The 21,046-nt window shown below is 32.7% G+C and overlaps 1 protein-coding gene across 4 annotated transcripts; it reads right to left on the bottom strand.

Moving 5' to 3' along the window:
• Positions 1–3,927: 3,927 nt before the first annotated feature.
• Positions 3,928–20,798, bottom strand: LOC125674589 (lissencephaly-1 homolog). 4 transcript variants are annotated; one of them, XM_048911783.2, is made up of 13 exons: positions 20,638–20,798; positions 17,068–17,181; positions 16,804–16,882; positions 15,139–15,213; positions 14,801–15,007; positions 13,518–13,614; positions 12,620–12,691; positions 12,399–12,501; positions 11,267–11,363; positions 10,874–11,005; positions 10,686–10,787; positions 8,608–8,764; positions 3,928–7,061 (listed from the first exon to the last, which is right to left on the bottom strand). In XM_048911783.2, the coding sequence occupies exons 2-13, from the start codon at positions 17,097–17,099 to the stop codon at positions 6,988–6,990; spliced, it is 1,227 nt and encodes a 408-aa protein (XP_048767740.1). In that variant the 5' UTR covers positions 17,100–17,181; positions 20,638–20,798; the 3' UTR covers positions 3,928–6,987. The 4 variants fall into 4 exon arrangements, with proteins under 4 accessions (XP_048767740.1, XP_056021814.1, XP_056021811.1 ...); XM_056165839.1 differs by having other exon boundaries at positions 18,869–20,764; XM_056165836.1 differs by lacking the exon at positions 3,928–7,061 and having other exon boundaries at positions 8,345–8,764.
• Between the last annotated feature and the right edge of the window lie 248 nt (positions 20,799–21,046).

Genomic DNA, 21,046 nt, shown 5'->3' with positions numbered 1-21,046 from the left:
CATCTTCTGAATTTTCCTGTCATGATATGAACAATTTTGAACCGTATCTTACATGCTTCCATGCCATGGCTCCTCTTCAATTTATTGACAGCACCATTCATACACTTGGCATGTAGTCATAACTACAACAACATAAATAACAATGAAAACGAAATAGTCTACATGTAGTTGTGTTATAGTAACATATAAAGTAGGTTTTCATCATATTCTAATATCACAGGCACTCGACGTTTTAAACATCTATATAATGAAAAAATTGTCTTATTCATGAATGTTATATTTATTTATTTTTTTAAATTATATTGATATTTTAAAAAACGTCGAGTGACTGTGACTAATATTTTGAAGTCTTTCTTTTCTGATATAAAAACATTCATTCAAAAAATTACAAATTCTACTGAGCAATGTTGTATGGAGCGCCAAATTAACATAAACTCAAATAATTGAAGATATCTTCAATTATTTAAAGATATCATCAATTCATTTGATGCGCGCAACAATTGAATTAAAGATATCTTCAAATAATTAATGATATCTTCAATTCTGAATTATTGCGCGCATTAATTGAATTGATGATAGCATTAATTCTTCAGCTGAATTGATGCGCGCTTTAATTGAATTAATGATCTCTTCAAATGAATTAATGATATCAACAATTGAATTGATGCGCGCTACAATTCAATTGAAAAGAGCAATAATTGATATGATGCGCGCATTAATTCATTTGATGAGAGCAATAATTGATTTAATGCGCGCATTAATTCAATTATTGCCCTCTTCAATTGAATTATGATATCTTTAATTCATTTGAAGAGAGCAATAATTCTTTTAGAGAGAGCAACTATATAATTAAAGATATCTTCAATTTAACATATCCACAATTGAATTAATGATATCTTTAATTGAATTGTTGCTCTCTTTAAAAGAATTGATGCGCGCATTAATTCCTTATACAAAAGCACTGTAAATGAATTAAAGATATCTTCAATTGAATTAAAGAGATCATCAAATTATTTATACCGAGCTCTAAATTAATTATTGCGAGCAATATTTCTACTAAATTGATGCTCTCATCAAATGAATTGAAGAGAGCAATAATTGAATTAATGAGCGCATCAAATCTATTGTTGCTCTCATTAATTGAATTAATGCGCGCATCAATTGAATTGAAGAGAGCAATAATTGAATTAATGCGCGCATCAAACCAATTATTGCTCTCATTAATTCAATTGATGCGCGCATTAATTCAATTGATGAGAGCAATAATTGAATTGAAGCACGCATTAATTCATTTGGTGAGAGCAATAATTGATTTAATGCGCGCATTAATTCAATTAAAGAGAGCAATAATAGAATTGATGATATCTTCAAATAATTGAATATATCTTCAATTATTTGAGTTTATGTTAATTTGGCGCTCCATAATGTTGGGGGTTAACGTAATGCAATTCTGATGATTAACAATTTTGATATTCTGAGGGTTAACACTGTTGATATTTTGGGGGTTAACACTTTTGATATTCTGAGGGTTAACAATGTTGATATTTTGGGGGTTAACAATTTTGATATTCTGAGGGTTAACAATGTTGATATTTTGGGGGTTAACAATTTTGATATTCTGAGGATTAACAATTTTGATATTCTGAGGGTTAACAATGTTGATATTCTGAAGGTTAACAATTTTGATATTCTGAAGGTTGACAATTTTGATATTTTGAGGGTTAACAATGTTGACATTCGGGGGGTAAACAATTTGATATTCTGAGGATTAACAATTTTGATATTCTGAGGGTTAACAATTTTGATATTCTGAGGGTTAACAATATTGATATTCAGAGGGTTAACAATTTTGATATTCTGAGGATTAACAATTTTGATATTCTGAGGGTTAACAATTTTGATATTCTGAGGATTAACAATTTTGATATTCTGAAGGTTGAAATTTTTAATATTTTGAGGGTTAATAATGTTGACATTCGAGGGGTTAACAATTTTGATATTCTGAGGATTAACAATTTTGATATTCTGAGGATTAACAATTTTGATATTCTGAGGATTAACAATGTTGATATTCAGAGGGATGCTGAGCGTTTGAACATCACCATACAACATTCACTCCCTAAACAACAACGCTAAAACACTTAATGTCCCTGTCGTCAAACCCAAAACATTTGCTTCAAGGTCATTTGCCATATCGGGACTTACCATGTGGAATGACCTTCCAACAAACATTAGAACAATCAGCAATTATAATATTTTCAAGTGTCAGCTTAAATCGTATTATATCAGTGCTTTCAGCTAACTTATTATTCCTTCATGGACATTGCTATGTTGACAATTAGTCAATTTTAAACTTGACAAATGTGCATCTTTTGATTTAATTGCATTTACATTGCCATTGATTGCATTTTTGTTTGTAAAATTGTGCGCTTTTATAAATTTTAATAATAATCTATATATATTGGTCATAATTTGGGCAGCAAGTATACAAAATGTATTTCATTTTTAATAAATAATCGACATGTATGACAAACAAGTTTTTCTGTACATAGGAACACTACAGAAGCCAATAGGTGCGTGCCAGTGTATAGGATTAATATTCATTTAACTGGCGTCACCACTTAATTTAACTGGCGGTCTCCATATAGATTAATTGGTGGCCATCACTTATTTATCTGGCCGCTGCCACTTATCTGGTGGCCACCAGTTAATTCATATGGCAGCTGCCCGATAATAAGTGACGGCCACCAGTTAAATTAAGTGGCAGCTGCCACATAAATTAAGGGGAGACCGCCAGTTAAATTAATATTAATTCTATACCGTCACCTATTGGCTTCCGTACTGTTATATGAATTAAATTGTTTTTGCAATTGGGGGCCGCCAGATAAAATTAATAATTGGAATGATAGTTTATCAAGAAGTTAAAAATGTCTATTGTTCACACATTTAATAACTGACTATTTCTGCCCCCACCCAATACCAAAACCCCTACCCCTGGGATCATCAAATTCACAATTTTGGTAAAGCCGGACTACCTGTTCTTTCTAAATATCTATTCATTATAGTTTCAATCTAGTATCAATAGTACTAAATATGTTATTTAAGTGTTTTACACTTAAACACTACAATATACTAAATTTGGTCCCGCCCTGGGGTCAGGAAATTTTTGAAAATTGGTCGATTTGGGGCAGTTTTTGCCCTGCCCCTACGTGTGCTGGAGTCCTGAAATTTACAATTTATGTCCCCCTTGTCCCAAAGATGCTCCATATCATTGTCCCAAAGATGCTCCATATCAAATTTAAAAAGAATTGGACTGGTAGTTATCAAGAAGAAATTAAAAATGTTCAATTTTGCATCTGCAGTCCCAAAATTTTAAATTTGTTACCCTTGTCCAAAAAATGCTTCATAACAATTTGAGAATAATTGGAATGTTAGTCATCAAGAATTTTAAAGTTTTCAATTGTTAACACATTTAATCAATGAGCATTTTGGCTCCATCCCAATACCCAAACCTCTGGGATTATAGAATTTAGAACTTTGTAACTAGTCTGAACCTCTACCTCATGAATTTACCATTTTTGTCGAGGCCTTCTTGCTCTACATCACTATGCATTTAGGTTTTCTTACAGATGTGCTTTTGTATATTTTAAAATCAATGGTCAATTTTTTCCCTGCCCCCAAGCCCTGAAATTTACAATTCAAATTTCAAAATATTGTTGTACATATCCTCCACTTGACCCCACCTTATTTTTGCATTTCCCTTTGGAGAGAGCATAGCACTGAATCCACTTCACCCTATGATGATTTGTGCCAATTTTGATTGAACTTGTTGAAAATGACCTTGTGGTTCTGGAGGAGATGATGTAAAGTTTACAGACTAACAGAAAAGCTCACTTACCTCAGGTAAGGAAAAACCACAACAACTGATTTAGCATTACAATTTATTGACATAATACACAATAACAATCAGATCAAAGATTAAAAATCCTCAACTGACAAAGGTCATGTGACTTCTCCTTTCAAATAGCCACAAATCAGCACATCCCTACTCACTACACAGGACAGAGACCTTGTCCATTGGCAACTTATTTCTTGACTTTTGGATTTGTGTCTAAGGCTGGTAAATTCAAATGACATCACACAAAGCTTAACAAACAGCAAAAAGCATTGATTTGATTACCAACAGTTGGTATTCAACAAATATGGGTCACGACAATGTGCAAAATGTTTCTTTAATGTTGGCGTAATTTGATCAAGACAAAATCATCACAAAAAATCCTCTCAATTCCTCCTACATGGTTCACAAGCAAGGTGGCTTTGGAAAATGTAGGCAAGCAAAATGTTGGAAAAGAAAGGATTTTATGGACCGAAATTAAAATGTCTCAAAGCAATAAAACAATGCTTTTGCCACAGACATCAATACTATAAATATAGACACAATATATCACAATGATATGAATATTGAATGATTAATTTGGTTCTAATTTTTCTTTTCTGAATAAAGCTGTAGCTAATGAAATTGAATACCATAAATTTTTGTTTGGTTTTAAATTAATGTCTTAATAATTCACACCATTTTCTTTTTTAAAAAACCCTTTAAGAAGTACACAGAACACATAGGAAAAAAAAAATTTAAGTGACACCACAAGCAAAACATAAAATCAGATCCGTTCACCTTTCTTAGAAACAGTCAGTTAGCATCTATATGAATGCATCTCAGTTGTAAATTCATGAATATCCCTTTGAACACAACTGAAATTCACCCAAGCACTTCACTTTATAAAGTATACAAGCCTAACAAAACGACAACATATAACAGTTGAAGTCCTGCATGACTTGCTACATATTGCATATTTGTAGCTGTTTGATTACTCTGGAGATCTCACACAGGTGAAATTCAACACACACCAGCACCCATCCTTTGCATAGATGCCACACCCCTTTTTTCATGAGGATTCATTGGAACACAACTTCAGCAATATCTATCAAATGTTAACAAGAAACAATATAAAAATTCAACAAAATTGACATTTTAATACCAGATTTGTAGAAAAAATATAATAAATTTTATCACAGTCAACAAGCTGTCAGCAAAAAGAAAAAAAAAAAAACCCCAACATAATAAAACAAACATAAAGCATATCAAATATGTCATAATTCAACTGGAGGAAATTGGCAGTAAGCACCTGTAATATCATCGGGTTGGGCAAGTATAAATCCTTGCAGGTTATCAAGTTTGGTCTTAATTGCATACATACTACTACTGAATTCAACCACAAAGTATCACTTCTTGTGATGCTACATGAATCACAAAGTTGGTCCTTTGGCAACATGCTAAAGGAGGGCTTGAGGCATGAGAGTCTCCCTGAGTTCTTAGAGGTGTGGAAGGGGTGGTCTTGGTTGTGTGCAGTTGACAACTTAACTGCACCTACCAAGAACACACCTTCCACATTTGACGGAACATCACATTTAATCCACAAATGCTGCTATGTTGTACACGGCACTGTTGATAAAGAACATACTGTCTTTCAATTTCACACAAAACATTTGCTAAAATGAAGTACATCAGTTGATAATACTGTAATTGGAAAACTCGTTTTCTTCATCCTATTACACATCCTTTCAGTTTAAATTGACCTTGTGGACAATCCCATTCCATTTCAATGTTATTTTTGAATATACACTTTTGTTTAAAAGTGTAAAATCATTTCCATGTCAACTGCACTTCAGTAACAGTACTTTTGTGCCAAAAAAATAAAAAAAAAAATAAATAAGAAAATAAAAATAAATGAAAAATATAAGGATACTTATATATAGAGCACTTTAGTCTGAAAGACAGTAGAAACTTTGCCAACAATTTCTTTCGGCCATTCAAGTGAACTTTCATTAATAGTGTTTACATGAAGTAATTAAAATTATTAAAAAAAAAAAAATCTACTTGTTGTACAATGCAGTAACAACTGCCAGACTTCAATATATGAATGGAAAATAAGCAAATGTAATAATACAAGCAATTTGATAAATATGATTGTATAACTTTGAACTGGTATATACAGTATCTATTGGATGGTACAGGTTTGTCAAATTCCCTCTCGACATAGCCTATTTACTTACATAACCATAATAATAAATAAATCATTTTTTTTTTTAAATATATAATTTCTATACACACGTATTTATGATTCACATCCATTTTAAACAAATCACAAATGCTTAAGACAATGGTTGGTTCAGCCAAAAGTTTGCACAAGAACTGATGTAAATTCTGTTATATATTAGACTCATTTAAGTGAAAGCGATGGACTTTGCAACATGCAAGTTTTAAACCAATACAGAATTTTCATTAACAAAACGTAAAGCTTACGAGTGACAAAATATGTACGCATTGTGATGTTTCAAAAGCTGATCCACATGGCAAATTGGAATGGAAATTATCGCTACAGTTTGACTTTAACATCAAGATACACAGAAGACTATACGAGAGTTGTGTTTCAACTCACATTTCTCCCTTCACCTAGAACGCAGAAACAACTGCTCTACAAAAAACAGACATCCGACTTTCCGAGATCACTTAATGTGGGTTTGAACACGGGACTCAATATCCTGAGTATATTACCGACTGAACACTCTTTAACCCTGGACTTGGTTACTGGCACCTTTGATATACACACATACTCTGGTTGTAAATAAATATTTCCCATATATATCATGGAATTATATAAAGCTCATACACTGATGTCACACCCCCTCTGATTTCAGTAAAATTGCACAAAATGCTGTTTAAAAATAAACTGAAGTTTCATACTGCTAATATAACAGCACTGCAGGGGGAAAGTGGGGGGTGTAGATTTACATAAAAGCAAGCCGAGTATGCTACAGTTGAGACAACTATGATCCTGCCAACATATGGCCGAGGTGGTTTATAGGTTTTGAGAGCGCAATGATGAAGTAATAAATTATCTATGTCTGATAACGCAAATTCGGTTCCTAACGGCATTCCCATACTTTGACTGTCTGGTCGACAGAGCCAGTTATCACAAATGGAGCACTCTTGTGCATATCTGAAAAATAAGCATAACATAAGACCATTGATAGCTAGCTACTAGCATTCACTCTCCAACAATAACATCATTTCTATATACAAGTACGTAATCTGAATATGTATACTTATCAATACATAAATCATTTATAATCAGATACATTAGAATAGTGTAAACATACTTATTTTAGTAGTAATCATATTTTAGTGCCTTCAGACTGTTTCTGGTCTGCTTATTGAAGTTTACACTAATATTAAATCAAGTTAAATTTTGCCTCCATTGATCAGCCATTTAAAGTTTTGTTCACTATAGAGCAATTGATACTAGAATCATTCCTTATAAGTGAGGTAGTTCATACAATATATTGAGAAAATGGTTGGTTTATGTTTAATGAAATATACACCCTTTTTTGTGGGCAGGCAATACTTTTATGCTAGTTTTTTTTTTTAACATAAGTGTCAACCATACGATACAGGTTCTCTTCCTCATTGATACTTTAATAGATGTATGTAACAGGGGTCATCTAGTCATTTGCAGCATATGATCTTACTTTATACTGGGTTTTAATGACCCCCTGTACTGTATATACTTTTTGTCATTTACTTACTAAATAAATGACATTTTCTGTTCTCAAATTTTGTTTTATTTTGCCTGCTTTGAGCGAAATTCAGGCTCAGTCTGCTTGGCAAGTGGTTTTGAGCTAAGGAACATAAAACAAGTTACAGATACCATCATGCAAAAGTATTTTCATATTATCACAGGCCTTCTGAACTTTCCCGTGATTTTCCCTAGGTAATTTGCCAGTAAGTCTGGGATTTTGTTGGTGATTATCTGATTTTCCTTCATAATGATTTGTTGGGGATGAGTTGACTTATAAGAGTGCCAAATAATGTAGACCTCAACAGGACTATACTTAACAATAAATTTCTAAAAACTGTTAGAGATTTTCATCTTGTACACTGTCTCCATCATATTAAATAACACAGTTTGTAAGCCTTACATGTATCTGGTTATGTAATTTCGCAATTATGTAGGCTTCATGGTTTATTACCGGTAACTAAACAAAGAATTAATCACTAAATGGACATATCTGGTGTTTATCTTCTAAATCGATGATTTACACCTACTCTGACCTACACTGATCTAATGAGATTATGTAAACATTGTAAAAATTAGCTTCTTTGTTAGTATATATTTATAATTGATATATGTTCACATAATGTACAATTAAACAAGACCGTACATTAAAACCATTAAATGTTCATTAAAATGTAATATTATGTGGTTTTTGACAGTCACCTGTCTTTTTCCTTTACAGTGTAATAGATGTCGGATGACAGAAACTTACAGGAGTTTTTACTCCTACCCCCCCCCCCCCCCCCCCCCTACTATTTGAATTTAGATTTTTATCCGACATCGATCTTTTGATCAAGCCCCTAAATAATATACATTTAAAGTATACTGTAATAAAAGTTATCAAATTGATAAAATTAGATAATTAAAAACAGAACCTGTGGATCACATCTATTCTTCATACAATAGATAAATGTTTGATTAATCAAAATACCTAGAGAAGTAGTAAAATGGGAGTGTGCTTCCAGGGTTTTGTGGTTTCTCTTGTTTTTGATGTCCCACACTCTGAGTGTCTTGTCGTCTGATGCACTCAGGATGTACTTGCCACCTGGGTGGAACACAAGTCCTCTTACCCAGTTGTCATGTCCCGTCTGAAATAGTCAAACAGGTTCATATGAACTTCACTTGAATGAAATTGCTTTGTGAAATTACTAATACATACTGTTTGTTAATATTTGATTGAATTAGGAATAACAAATAAGAACGGCTACAACAAAAGCAGAGCTGCCAACATTATGAAATGGAAAATAGTAAGGCGAGGCCCCATGCTGCTGGAGATCTTTTATGAATAAAGATATAACCTGAGCAATTTTAGGCATACTTCAAATCCAAATTTAATGAATTTAGACATACTAATTGTTATGCATTTTACAACTGCTGAAGGTCAAATACATCTTTTATTGATTTTATTTTCTTGGGTATAAAACCTTGTTACTTTAGTATACTATATAATTTTACAGTTACTGTGTCAGTTATTATGGCAAGTGTTTTAATGTCATTTTCCCCGCCGTGAAAAATGTTGAAGTTTGTCAAACAGATTGTACACTTATCATACAAACTCCCCCCTTTCTGACTTAGAAACGAATAGATGTTTACAGTGTACTTGCATGTTGTTCTTTGAATTACTAGCTTTATTAGGTTTTCTTCTTTGGGGGAGTATTGTTGTTATTTCCATCAACACATGTCTTACACTTAGTAGCAGTTGCCATGTTGTTTATTTCAAAGCATTAAAATGATCAAGTTTGTATACATATAGACTATGCAAACAAACGTAGTAACGACTATGGTTTGTTTCTTATAAAAGTAAAAAGCAATGACGGACAGCTCTAAAACTTTCGAAATGTCAAATAAGCGAAAATCGGAAGATATATAGTGAAATCGTAAGGCGTATTTTCGGCCCTAAAATCGTAAGCCTTACGCCAAAATCGTGAGGGTTGGCAGCTCTGCAAAAGGCCCACAGGTTTCTCACATCACACATCAGAGTAGTAGTTAAAAGTACCACTAGCCCTAAGGCCTGCAAAGTCAATAATAATTTTCCTGTTCTGCGTATTTAAGCTAAATTCTACTATTCAGCAACAGCATCAAACAATAGCTCTGCAAAGCGAGGCATAACCCCTCAGAGTGATTGTCTAGATGCTTTTGGAACTACATAACCTCGCCGGTCAAAATTTTAAACACTTACAAAAACATCATCAAGATGACCCATACTACATCAACTGTTTTACTGATGGGAGTATCTAAAAAGTGGTCAGGGATTCCGGATTTTTTTTTTTTTTTGAAAAAGAAGAGTGCATGAGAGATATTTTATTCACCCAAGGAAGCAAGATTGCTAAGTGTAACCATATGTCCCCTGCCGCTGCACAAAAAAAATTGAAGCACAAAAGTCACATAACTCCTGTAAAATTTGTAGAATCAAAATTGCAATGGAATATGATCAACTACATATAACCATTCTGACCCCACCTTAGTACCAAAACCCCTACCACTGGGATCATGAAATTCATAATTTTGGTAAAGGGCTACCTCATCCTCTAGTTTCAATTTTGTATCAATAGCATTAAAGAAAATGTTATGCAAATGTTTTACACATAAACACTATAAATATGCCAAGTTCGGCCCCGAGCTGGTGATTGTTTTGGTAGAGGCCTTTCTGCTCTACAAGACTTTGTAATTAGTTTTTCTTACATGTGCACTCCCCACCCCCCGAAAATTATTTGAAAATTGGTCAATTTTTGCCCCGTTTTCACAGTTCCGTGGGCACAGGAATCATGAAATTTACTATATATATTCCTCCTGTTCTAAAGAATTTGAAGAGTTAAAAATGTTCCAATTGTTAACGCACGACAACAGACCAAGAGCAAAAGGTCACCTGAGGAACTCAAGTGATGTAAAAAGTGAAACATACCTCATTAATCCTCCCTTCAGATAGGACTAATACCTTGCATATTAATTCCCATAGTGTAAGTCTATTTGATACACTTATTAAGAAGGGGAAAAACCTGAATTACCCACCAAAGTGAACAAACACAGTCCCACACTGACGTCCCACATCTTGATTGTTTTGTCTCGTGATCCAGATATCAGGAATGGGCCAGATCTCTTCTCTTTCTTGTTCTACAAAAGAAGCAGTTTATGTCAATACCTAAATTCAATGACTGTAAGAGGATGGAATTTTTACCGTACACTTTTGCAAGACTTACATCAACACTAATTGCATCATTAATTGTTGGTTGTGCAGATTCTGGGGCCCAGGCAATGCATTCCACAACATGTTCATGTTCTCGTAGTTCCATTTTGCACTCTTTGGTAGCAGTTACCCAAATTCGAACAGTCTGCAAAGTTAAAATCCCACAGGATATACACGTTCACAATCAGTTCATATTTATACACATTCCAATATGAGAAGAAAATGTTCCTGTATGAATGCTATTGAATTGATAACTTTTTCCACTTCTCACCACAGCTAACTATTGTTACTACATGTACAGTTCATTTATTTAACCAGTGACTACTGAGAAGACTGTGTTCGGAGATGTGAATTATCCACTTAAATTGTCAAAAAGGTGTTAAAAACTCAAAGAAACCTACAATACCTGGTCATTTGAACAGCTGGCCAAAAGTGACCCATCATGGTAAACTCTGACCATTCTAACCCACTCTCTGTGTCCAGTAAAGGTTTTCACACAAAACCTAGTCAATTATTATACATGAATTAATAAATTGCAGAAAGAACAGCATCAAACATGCAATTATAAATCAAAGATTACTTTGTAATTACTGAAAAATTCATTTACAACAACAGTACAGTCATAGAAAACACTATCTTATTACAAAATAATGTTTTTAAACAAGAGGCCCACAGGCCTTATCAGTCACCCGCGTATTAGTTAAAAGTAGTACTGGTCCCAAGGGCCATCAAATCTATAATAATTTTCCTGTTCTGCATTTCTTAACTAGATTCTAATATTTAGCAGAAGTATAAAACAAGATGTGTTCTTGAAACACAAATGCAACTGAAAATTCCTATATTAATGCAAGACTTCACATTCATGCAATATATGTTATATTACCACTATTTGACTATTCTGGACCCATCCTTGAGTCAGATCTCTGCAGTTAAGAAATTCATAATTTTGGTGCATCCCTTTCCACTTTTCCTTAATATGGATTTTTTTTTTTTTTTAGAATTGGCCAATTTTTGCCCTGCTCCTAAGGCCTCTGCAGTGCACGAGTCCTGAAATTCATAATTCCTGTCTCTCTTCTCCAAAAGATGCTCCATACCAAATTTGAAAAGAATTGGAATGGTAGTTCTCAGGAAGTTAAAAATGTTCAATTGTTAATGCAAGACGATGGATGCTGATCACTAGCAATGGGTCACCTGAGTGAACCCGAGTAATTTAGGTGACTCAAAAAGCAAATTCTTCGAAATTTACATGAATTGGCTACACTGGAATACATGCAATTTCAATTTTTATAATCTTTGTTGACCTTTTATCAATGAATGATTATTGTTTTATACTATTTGCATTCACATAATACCATTTCACACTCACCTTGGTACATGAATCTTTAATGTAACATCTTGCTAAGAATTGCACATTTTCTTTTGTTATTCAGTGCTAGTTTCCCCATCACAGTATCACCTTTCAAACACTAACATGACTGTGAACTGGTCCTATAAATGACTGTGAACTGGTCCTATAAACTGCTCAGTGACCTACTTACCCAGTGCTAACTTCCCACATTTTAATAGTTTTGTCTCTGGAAGAGGATATGAGATGATCTCCACTTGGCACAAACGAAATACTGGACACATTGTGATCATGGCCTGAAGATTTAGTAAATTTATACTCATACAACTTAACAGCAATAAAAAATAGACAGTAAATGCAAGTTTCCACCATTAGGCATGATTTCATATTGAGATCTCTTCAAAAGCCACTTACCATAGAGAGTTTTGACACATTCATAGGAAGTGAAGTCCCACAGCTTAATTTTCATATCGGCAGAGCATGATGCTAAAAGCAAATCCCAAAGTTTACACATTTTGCTCCAGAGATTAAAACTTTAACAGGTATTGACATTTTATAAATTAATTACTAAATTATTAATCTCTTTTTTAAAGTGATAAGCATAGGTGCAGCACTTTTCTGTCATCAGTTGGATTTCTACTTTCATTTTCACATTTCTGGACAAGCGCCACCTATGAGATAACTTTGAAGTATACCTATCTTCCTATGAGGTATCAGATAGAAGTCAGCCTAGCCTGATGCCTTACGACATGAAATGTCAATTCAGAGTTGCAGCCATTGCTCTTTACCATTAAGTTGGCCAATACATATCTGTAGAATTGACCAAACCCAACTTTACAGAAAGTGGACTCAAAGAAAAGCCTGTGTCCACATAAACGTCCATGTCCATTTCTCCTTTCTCTTAAGTTTGTGATGAATTGCGTTATTCAGAACTGATAGTAAAAAATACTAGTGTTACACCTTGTTAGTGTTGCCAAAGTAAAGCCATATTTCATGTAAATACCAGAATCCACACACTTAGTGTTATTCAGTACTTTCAGTAAATACCAGAATCCACACACTTAGTGTTATTCAGTACTTTCAGTAAATACCAGAATCCACACACTTAGTGTTATTCAGTACTTTCAGTACTTTGATTTAACTTGCACTGCTTAGTATGGTTTTTAGATCTAGAATTGATTACAGCTGTGCAAAAACATAATGTCAAATACTGCATTAGCTAATTATATGAAATAAAGGATTATATGATGTATTTTTCATGTTAAAAACTGCACAACACATTTAAAGTATCAAAAAGACAAGCATATCTTACCTAAATATTTGCCTGTATGATCAAAGGCAATATCCTGTACAGTGTCTGTGTGGCCTTTCAGAGTTCTCTCGTAGTCACCTGTCTCGTAATCCCAAAGCTAATCAAGGACAAATAGAGCAGGTTAAAGGTTAAAGAAAATCATTTCAAATGAATATAGATACAGTAGAACATTAGTAAGCATTAATGACTAAATACAGACATCCGTTAACTCATTGTAAACATTAATGACTAAATACAGACATCCGTTAACTCATTGTAAACATTAATGACTAAATACAGACATCCGTTAACTCATTGTAAACATTAATGACTAAATACAGACATCCGTTCACTCATTGTAAACATTAATGACTAAATACAGACATCCGTTCACTCATTGTAAACATTAATGACTAAATACAGACATCCGTTCACTCATTATAAACATTAATGACTAAATACAGACATCTGTTAACTCATTGTAAACATTAATTACTAAATATAGACATCCGTTCACTCATTGTAAACATTAATGACTAAATACAGACATCCGTTCACTCATTGTAAACATTAATGACTAAATACAGGTATCCATTAACTCATTGTAAATATTACTAAATACAGGCATCAGTTAACTCATTGTAAACATGAATTACTAAATACAGGCATCAGTTAACTCATTGTAAACATGAATTACTAAATACAGGCATCAGTTCACTCATTGTAAACATGAATTACTAAATACAGGCATCAGTTCACTCATTGTAAACATTAATTACTAAATACAGGTATCAGTTCACTCATTGTAAACATTAATTACTAAATACAGACATCAGTTCACTCAATGTAAACATTAATTACTAAATACAAACATCAGTTCACTCAGTGTAAACATTGATTACTAAATACATACATCAGTTAACTCAATTTAAACATTAATTACTAAATACAAACATCAGTTAACTCAATGTAAACATTAACTACTAAATACAGACATCAGTTAACTCAATTTAAACATTAATTACTAAATACAGACATCAGTTTACTCAATGTAAACATTATTACTGGTACATATATCAGTTAACTTGTTACTGGGTACATAGATCAGTTAACTTATTACTGGTACATATATCAGTTAACTTATTACTGGGTACATATATCAGTTAACTTATAACTGGGTACATATATCAGTTAACTTATTATAACTTTTTACTGGTACATATATCAGTTAACTTATTATAACTTTTTACTGGTACATATATCAGTTAACTTATTACTGGTACATATATCAGTTAACTACACACCTTGATGGTTGCATCTTCACTGGAGGACACCATGACACTGTAAGTCGGGTGAAACACAACTCTTGTCACAGGACTACGGTGACCACTTAGGTTGTAGCGTTCTGGAGGCCTGGGTATCCACTCCGCTGGACTCCGTCGATCACGGGATGGCCCCCCAGCATTGTATTCCTTCTCAGCCTCTGAAAGTTTTGCTTCAAGGTCCATGACCTACAATATTGATTTTAATTTTTTTAAAATGTAAACTTTGCTTGGATTGTTTCTCCCCTTGTTTTTCTTCAGATCAAGTTCATGTTTAGTTTATTTCACTGCATTTGCTGCTTTTCATGCCAGTTTAATACCTTCTTTTGTAGTCGGATAACTGAAGTCCATTTCTTTTCCAGCAAGCCACCATATTTCTTATCTATATCTCCTGGCTGTAAAACAGGGTTAATGGCATTATGTATTTCAAATTTATATAAAGAGCTTTCTTTTACTGGAGAAGAACAAAATAATATCAAATAAAGTGCCATGCTAGTGTACATGATACTCTTTGTTTCTCCTTAAAAGCTGGCAAACATAGATTTTTTGCTTCCTTATTGTGACAAATTCAACACTTACTTTCTACAATAAATCATTAAAAAATATTTTTTGAAAGATCTTGAGAGGATTTGAGTTTGAGCTCTGCTCCTGCCATGGCCACATCAAACCTAACACATAAACATAGGTAGTGATTGCTCATTCGCAAAACACTCAGCATTTAGAAGTGAAAATCACTCAATTGATATGACCTTCAAAACAGGGGTCCTGTGTTGCAGCACGCATTGGCACATTAAAGAACCCTTACCACTATTAGAGTTGAGCGATATTACCAGTAGATTGCAATATTTCCACTGACAGTAACATATTGCTATAGGAAAACTGGATACCAGTATAACGTAATATCATTCAACTATATGAAACACACAAGAACGAAAACATTCTCTTATTCCAGTAGCTTAGTATGCTGTTTAATTTGCAAAATAGCATTGATTATCTCGATCTTTAATACGCGAAACCGATATAGATTGCTAAATGGGGGAACCAAATTGGATTTTTGTGAAGCTTTAAAATAAGCTAAAATTAAAAAGTACAAAGCTCTATATCAAAACTTAAATGAGTACATAATTCTAAATACAGTTCTTTTTTAAAATACAATATAAATATATGGATTTTTTTTCTTGCACTATTCAGGATTTAGCCATTTTTAACATTTAGACAATCAACTTCCTGTTCAACTGTGGACACCGCATACAAAGTTGTAAAAAATTAGAAAGCAAAATCAGAAATATGGAAACATTTTGGAATTTGTAAGAAAAACGATGGAACATTCATCGAAAACACATCAGTTAGTAACATATGAAAAAGAAACATTCTACCATTATCTAGTGATTCTAGTTGGACTAAATCAGTACATTGCTTTGCTATTAAATTTTGCTTTGCTGTTGTTTTTGGTTTTACCAAGCAAGTACTCAATAAAATTATTTCAAGACTCAAGTTAAGGTTTTATTCAATAATTGGTCAAAGTCTTGTTATTTATATGGAATTTGAAAAAGGCAATATATCGCAATAATAACTACTATAATGGCCCCGAGCACTAATGAAAGAAAGAAAAAAAGCTTACAAATTTATCTCAACCAAAGAGCAATGGATTAAATCATTCCTACACAATCATTTCCATAAATCACATCTCAATTATTTACCCGCAATTCTCAAACTAGAATTGAAAAACGTAGGAGTCTTTTATATTTTAGACTTAACACAATCAAGGTTTTCCATATTAAAGGCGGGAATAACGACAATAATAAAATAATATTTTTTTTTTGAAAGATTCAAATCTTAACAAGGTGAGAACCACCTACGTTGAAAGAACTTGTGTTCAAAATGTTGGTATAAATTAATATGCACTTATACAATAAAATATGTTCAAATCAAATCAATCATATTAAAACTTAACCAAATCAAATGACTCTGGCATTAGAACTTACCAAACTAGCCTCTTTTTGAAATTCACTTAGTGCTGTAAGGTATCCACTGGAGCTAAGGTAATCCGCAATAGCTCGGTTTCTGTGTACAGAAGAAAAAATTATTCTCCTTTCATATTGTGAAAGCATTTAATTTGCTGATTGTCTTGATGATTTGTTTCGACAAAAATGTATTACAGTATTCAAAATAAAAATTTGTTAAATGTTAGAGCCAAAGGAACATCTTTAATGTGTTTTTATACAATAACCCTCTAGTGCTGTACTTACAATTCATCCTTTTGTCTTTGGGATAAAACCATTTTTGCTATGTCTAATTCCGAAATTTATCAGGAGATGTGAAAGGGGTCTCTTTTAAATTCTTAGTTCATTTTCTACGAAAACCTGCAATAGAAGAAACTAAATATATATCATACAACCACACCTAAAAAAATTTGTGAGGACTTCTCACCCGAGAGAAAATACTTTTTCTGTTCTAAAGCAATTCTCACAATTTAAATAAGAGGACCCACAAGCCTTAACAGTCATCGGAGTATCATAGCTCATACAGGGAGTCTCAAATTTGCATTTAAGTTTCCATATGGAGTCTTTTGTGCACATGTTTATGATCTTCCAAAATATGCAGACAATTCCTAATCTATTCAATTACATAAAGAGCAAAAATGGAAGTTTGAATCATTTTAAATCATCAATCTAATTAAAATTAGATGTTAGGTACACTAACATACTTGTTACACATCTAATTCTAATTAGATTGATAAATCATTTAATATTCCCCCACCCCCAACCCTGACCCATGTAGTTTAAAATTTAAGAATATGACATCAAACATCATAACCATGCATTTAGTTAATGAAAGTAGGGAAGAATTTTTTTTTTTTTATACCTTTTCCCCGACGTGGCCATATTGGCCCTGCTCAAGGGCTTGAATACCTGACCCAGGAGCCATGGAATTCACAATTCAGGTAGAGTTTTATAAACATCATAATCATGAATTTAGTTTTTCTCAAATATAGGGAGTGGAGAAGATGATTTTCTAAAATCTATTATGTTTTCACACTATATATGGCTATAGTCCAAGATGATGTTTTCACAATGTAAAATTCTTGACAAGAATGAATATATATCAAAACATGTTCTTTTGGCTGATATTCAAAATCTTTCAAGTTCCAAATACATGGAGGAGGGTTAAGTAGTGACATACAATATGTATATTTGTTCACACCTTTTAAAATTCGAGGGGGGGGGGGGGGGGGGGGGGGGGGGGGCGGCGGCGGCGCAGTGTGGTTAGGGTGGTAGTACCATATCATATATTGACTCAGAAATTTTCCCCAAATCTGATTATTTGAATCATGGGGAGAACACATGGATTCACTTCATAACTTCGAAATTGTATTCGTACCATTCGTTTCTGCCGCCATAAAAAGTCGGAGGGGTGGTTTTGTCTCAAAATATATCTTTATTTATATATATAAATAAAAGAAAATGATGGTTGTTAAAAGGGGTCCATTCCCCTCCCTGATTCTACATGCATGCATGGATATATCCATTATCGGATTTGTAATTTTAATGCCTCAGTTGTCGTTCATTCCAATGGTGCCCAATATTTGTAAAGATAAATCATGACTTAATAACTTTTAATAGCTGGAATAAGTCTTGATTTTTTTTACCACATCTTTATTGATGATTTCCAACAATTCTTTACCAATCAAGAGTTTGAGATAAAAAAAATTTGTATGCACAGAATACACCATTATTTTTAGAAAGAATATTCATACCAGTCGCAAGCTTACCCAGCCTTTGTTGGTTACTTTTACCAGTAAAAGAACAAGAAACACTCATATGCATTGAATCAACGTCCATAAATATACACTTTATGAGTTTGATAAAACAAAAACTCTGATTAGTAACAACCCTGGGCTGGCTATTCTCAAAAGTTGGCAGTACTGTTCAAAATCTGACAGTCCTGATTTTCAGTTTTGTGATGTTTATTATATAAATGAATGAAGTTTTACTGATAAGGCTTATTGTGACACTTGTTGCTGTACACTGGCTGTTAAAATTCACTTGCCTGCCAGGCGATCATGAAATTTCTTCCCAAACTGCCTGAAAAATAGACTATTAGGCAGTTGGATAAATTACCAACCTAGAGTCTAACATAAAACTCATGTTTAACAGCTTTAAATTGTTCTTAATTCAATAATAATTTCAAGTGAAGTCAAATATCAACGTCTATCAGAATTTGAAACACCAGAAACAGGCTTTCAAGTGACATTTTGCAAAAAGGGCCATTTTTAGGACAAAATTATCAAAAAATAAGGTCGGTTTTTAGGATTTTTAATGTCTTTTTAGACAAAAATAGGGTTAAATTTACAAATCAATAGGAAAGAAAAAATGTTTTACTCACCACTTGCAAGAGCAATAATGCAAAAACTAATTACCCACTCAGAAGATCATACCAGTGGTCATTAACAGCCATATTCGGCATTCAGCACAAACCATGATATAATTCAGGTGGACTCCCATGGCTCACAATCAATGCTGAATATAGCTGATAACCATCAAGATGTCTTCTGAGATGTATATTTAATCAAAAAATTCATTTTCTGAAAGTATACTAAGACTAAATTTAATAAATTCCAACACTTAACTTTGTCAAATTTATTTAAACTTTCAAAATTTGAAAAAGTAGGAATTTCAACAAAAAATTAGGGCTTTTTTAGGATTCTAAAGCTCAAATAAGGGCTGTTGTAGAAATATAAGGGCCTGCTTGAAAGCCTGCAGAAACTATATAAAAAGCCTTTGCAAGATAAATATTTGTGAAAAAATTGATGTCATAAGAACACCATAATTACAAATTCAATTCCACGTTTTCCATAAATTATAAAAATTGGAATATAAAACAATTATCATATAACTTATATAACATTCTTTAAATTCATGCTTTGGCACCTGACAAAGAGTGTAAAAAAAGAAACTTGTTCAACATCAGATCTTGTTAATGTCAATGTATGCTTTCACATGATCCCCAATACTGCAAAAACTGTTAAGTGTAACTGATTGAATTAGACTTTGTTGGAAACTAGTGCATAATCCATACCATTTAACAGATTTTGATTTAAGAAATGCAAAGATCTTCAATTTGGAATATAAAGCTTTGACATGAACATCATGAAAAATAAAGATGACATGCTGTTCCATCCTTCAGCAATCCTAACGATACTGTTATACATTTCACAGTTGTTGCATATTAAATGTTTGCAACAGAAAGTTAACAGATTATTTTCCCTGATTTGGGTTTGTTGACAATTAATTAATTCATTAAATACATAATTCACAACAAGGTTTTTACAACATAATGTCAATAAATTTTATCACATTGATATACATCAGAACTGCTTCAAACCCAAAACTGCTTTAGGAATTGTATTTTAAAAAAATCATTTTAAAAAAATGGACAAAAATGGAGTTAAGGAGAGTTTAATAGAGCAAAAAAATGTGACATTAACCTTTGTCTAAATTATAGATTTATGCCTCATATTATAATAATTATCACTGTACTGGACACTGATGAAAATGGTCTTTACATATCAGATCTAAATGAAAGTCCTTTAATTTAGTGTTGAAGTGCAAAAAGTTTTACTGTAACTGTGTCAATATTTTAATTGTTGTTCCTTCTAATACACATTTTTAGATACCATTCATTCTACAAAAACTGTCACTGCATAAAATTATGCAAAACTAACCCGCCATCTTACATCTTTGATTTAACTTGTACGATACTTAAAGCAACTCTGTAATACATCTAAACACCAAAAAGTAAAAACAATATACTGTTACCAAATTTACTGCGGTGATTTAGTAATTAAAGCTTCGAAAGATCACTGAGTCTGAACCACAGACCCCTCTCTTTGGGAGGACTTCGCAAATCGCTTGATTTCCTTTCGTGTCACTGCGCATGCACATTACTTCATTGCTGTATCGATTACTTCCCCATGAATGATAAGACTAATGAACGAAATGAGATGGTTAAAAATTCACGGCAAAATGTGTAACTTAGTTTATTTGTTCAAAATTTAAAAACAAAACTTCAAATATTTTCGTAATTCATATTGATACCAGTCTCTTTTGAAGTAAAATGTTATTATCTCAATAAACAACAAAAATAATAATCTTAAGCTTGATAAAAATAAAATGATATTCGACGTAGTATTTTAAAAAGTTAAGATATTTTTTATGTTAATAAGTA

Source organism: Ostrea edulis, chromosome 1, assembly GCF_947568905.1.
Source record: "Ostrea edulis chromosome 1, xbOstEdul1.1, whole genome shotgun sequence".
In the NCBI taxonomy this organism is placed as follows: Eukaryota; Metazoa; Mollusca; class Bivalvia; order Ostreida; family Ostreidae; genus Ostrea; species Ostrea edulis.
Note: the sequence above shows the minus strand (reverse complement) of the source record. Positions and strands in the feature narration are given on the sequence as shown.

Coding starts and splice junctions, on each gene's coding strand:
- LOC125674589 (XM_056165836.1), bottom strand. CDS start 17,099: ATGGTTTTATCCCAAAGACAAAAGGATGAATT. Junction 12,692..13,517: donor TCATACAGGCAAATATTTAG/GTAAGATATGCT, acceptor ATTTGCTTTTAG/CATCATGCTCTGCCGATATG. Junction 11,364..12,398: donor ATGTGGGAAGTTAGCACTGG/GTAAGTAGGTCA, acceptor ATAATTGACTAG/GTTTTGTGTGAAAACCTTTA.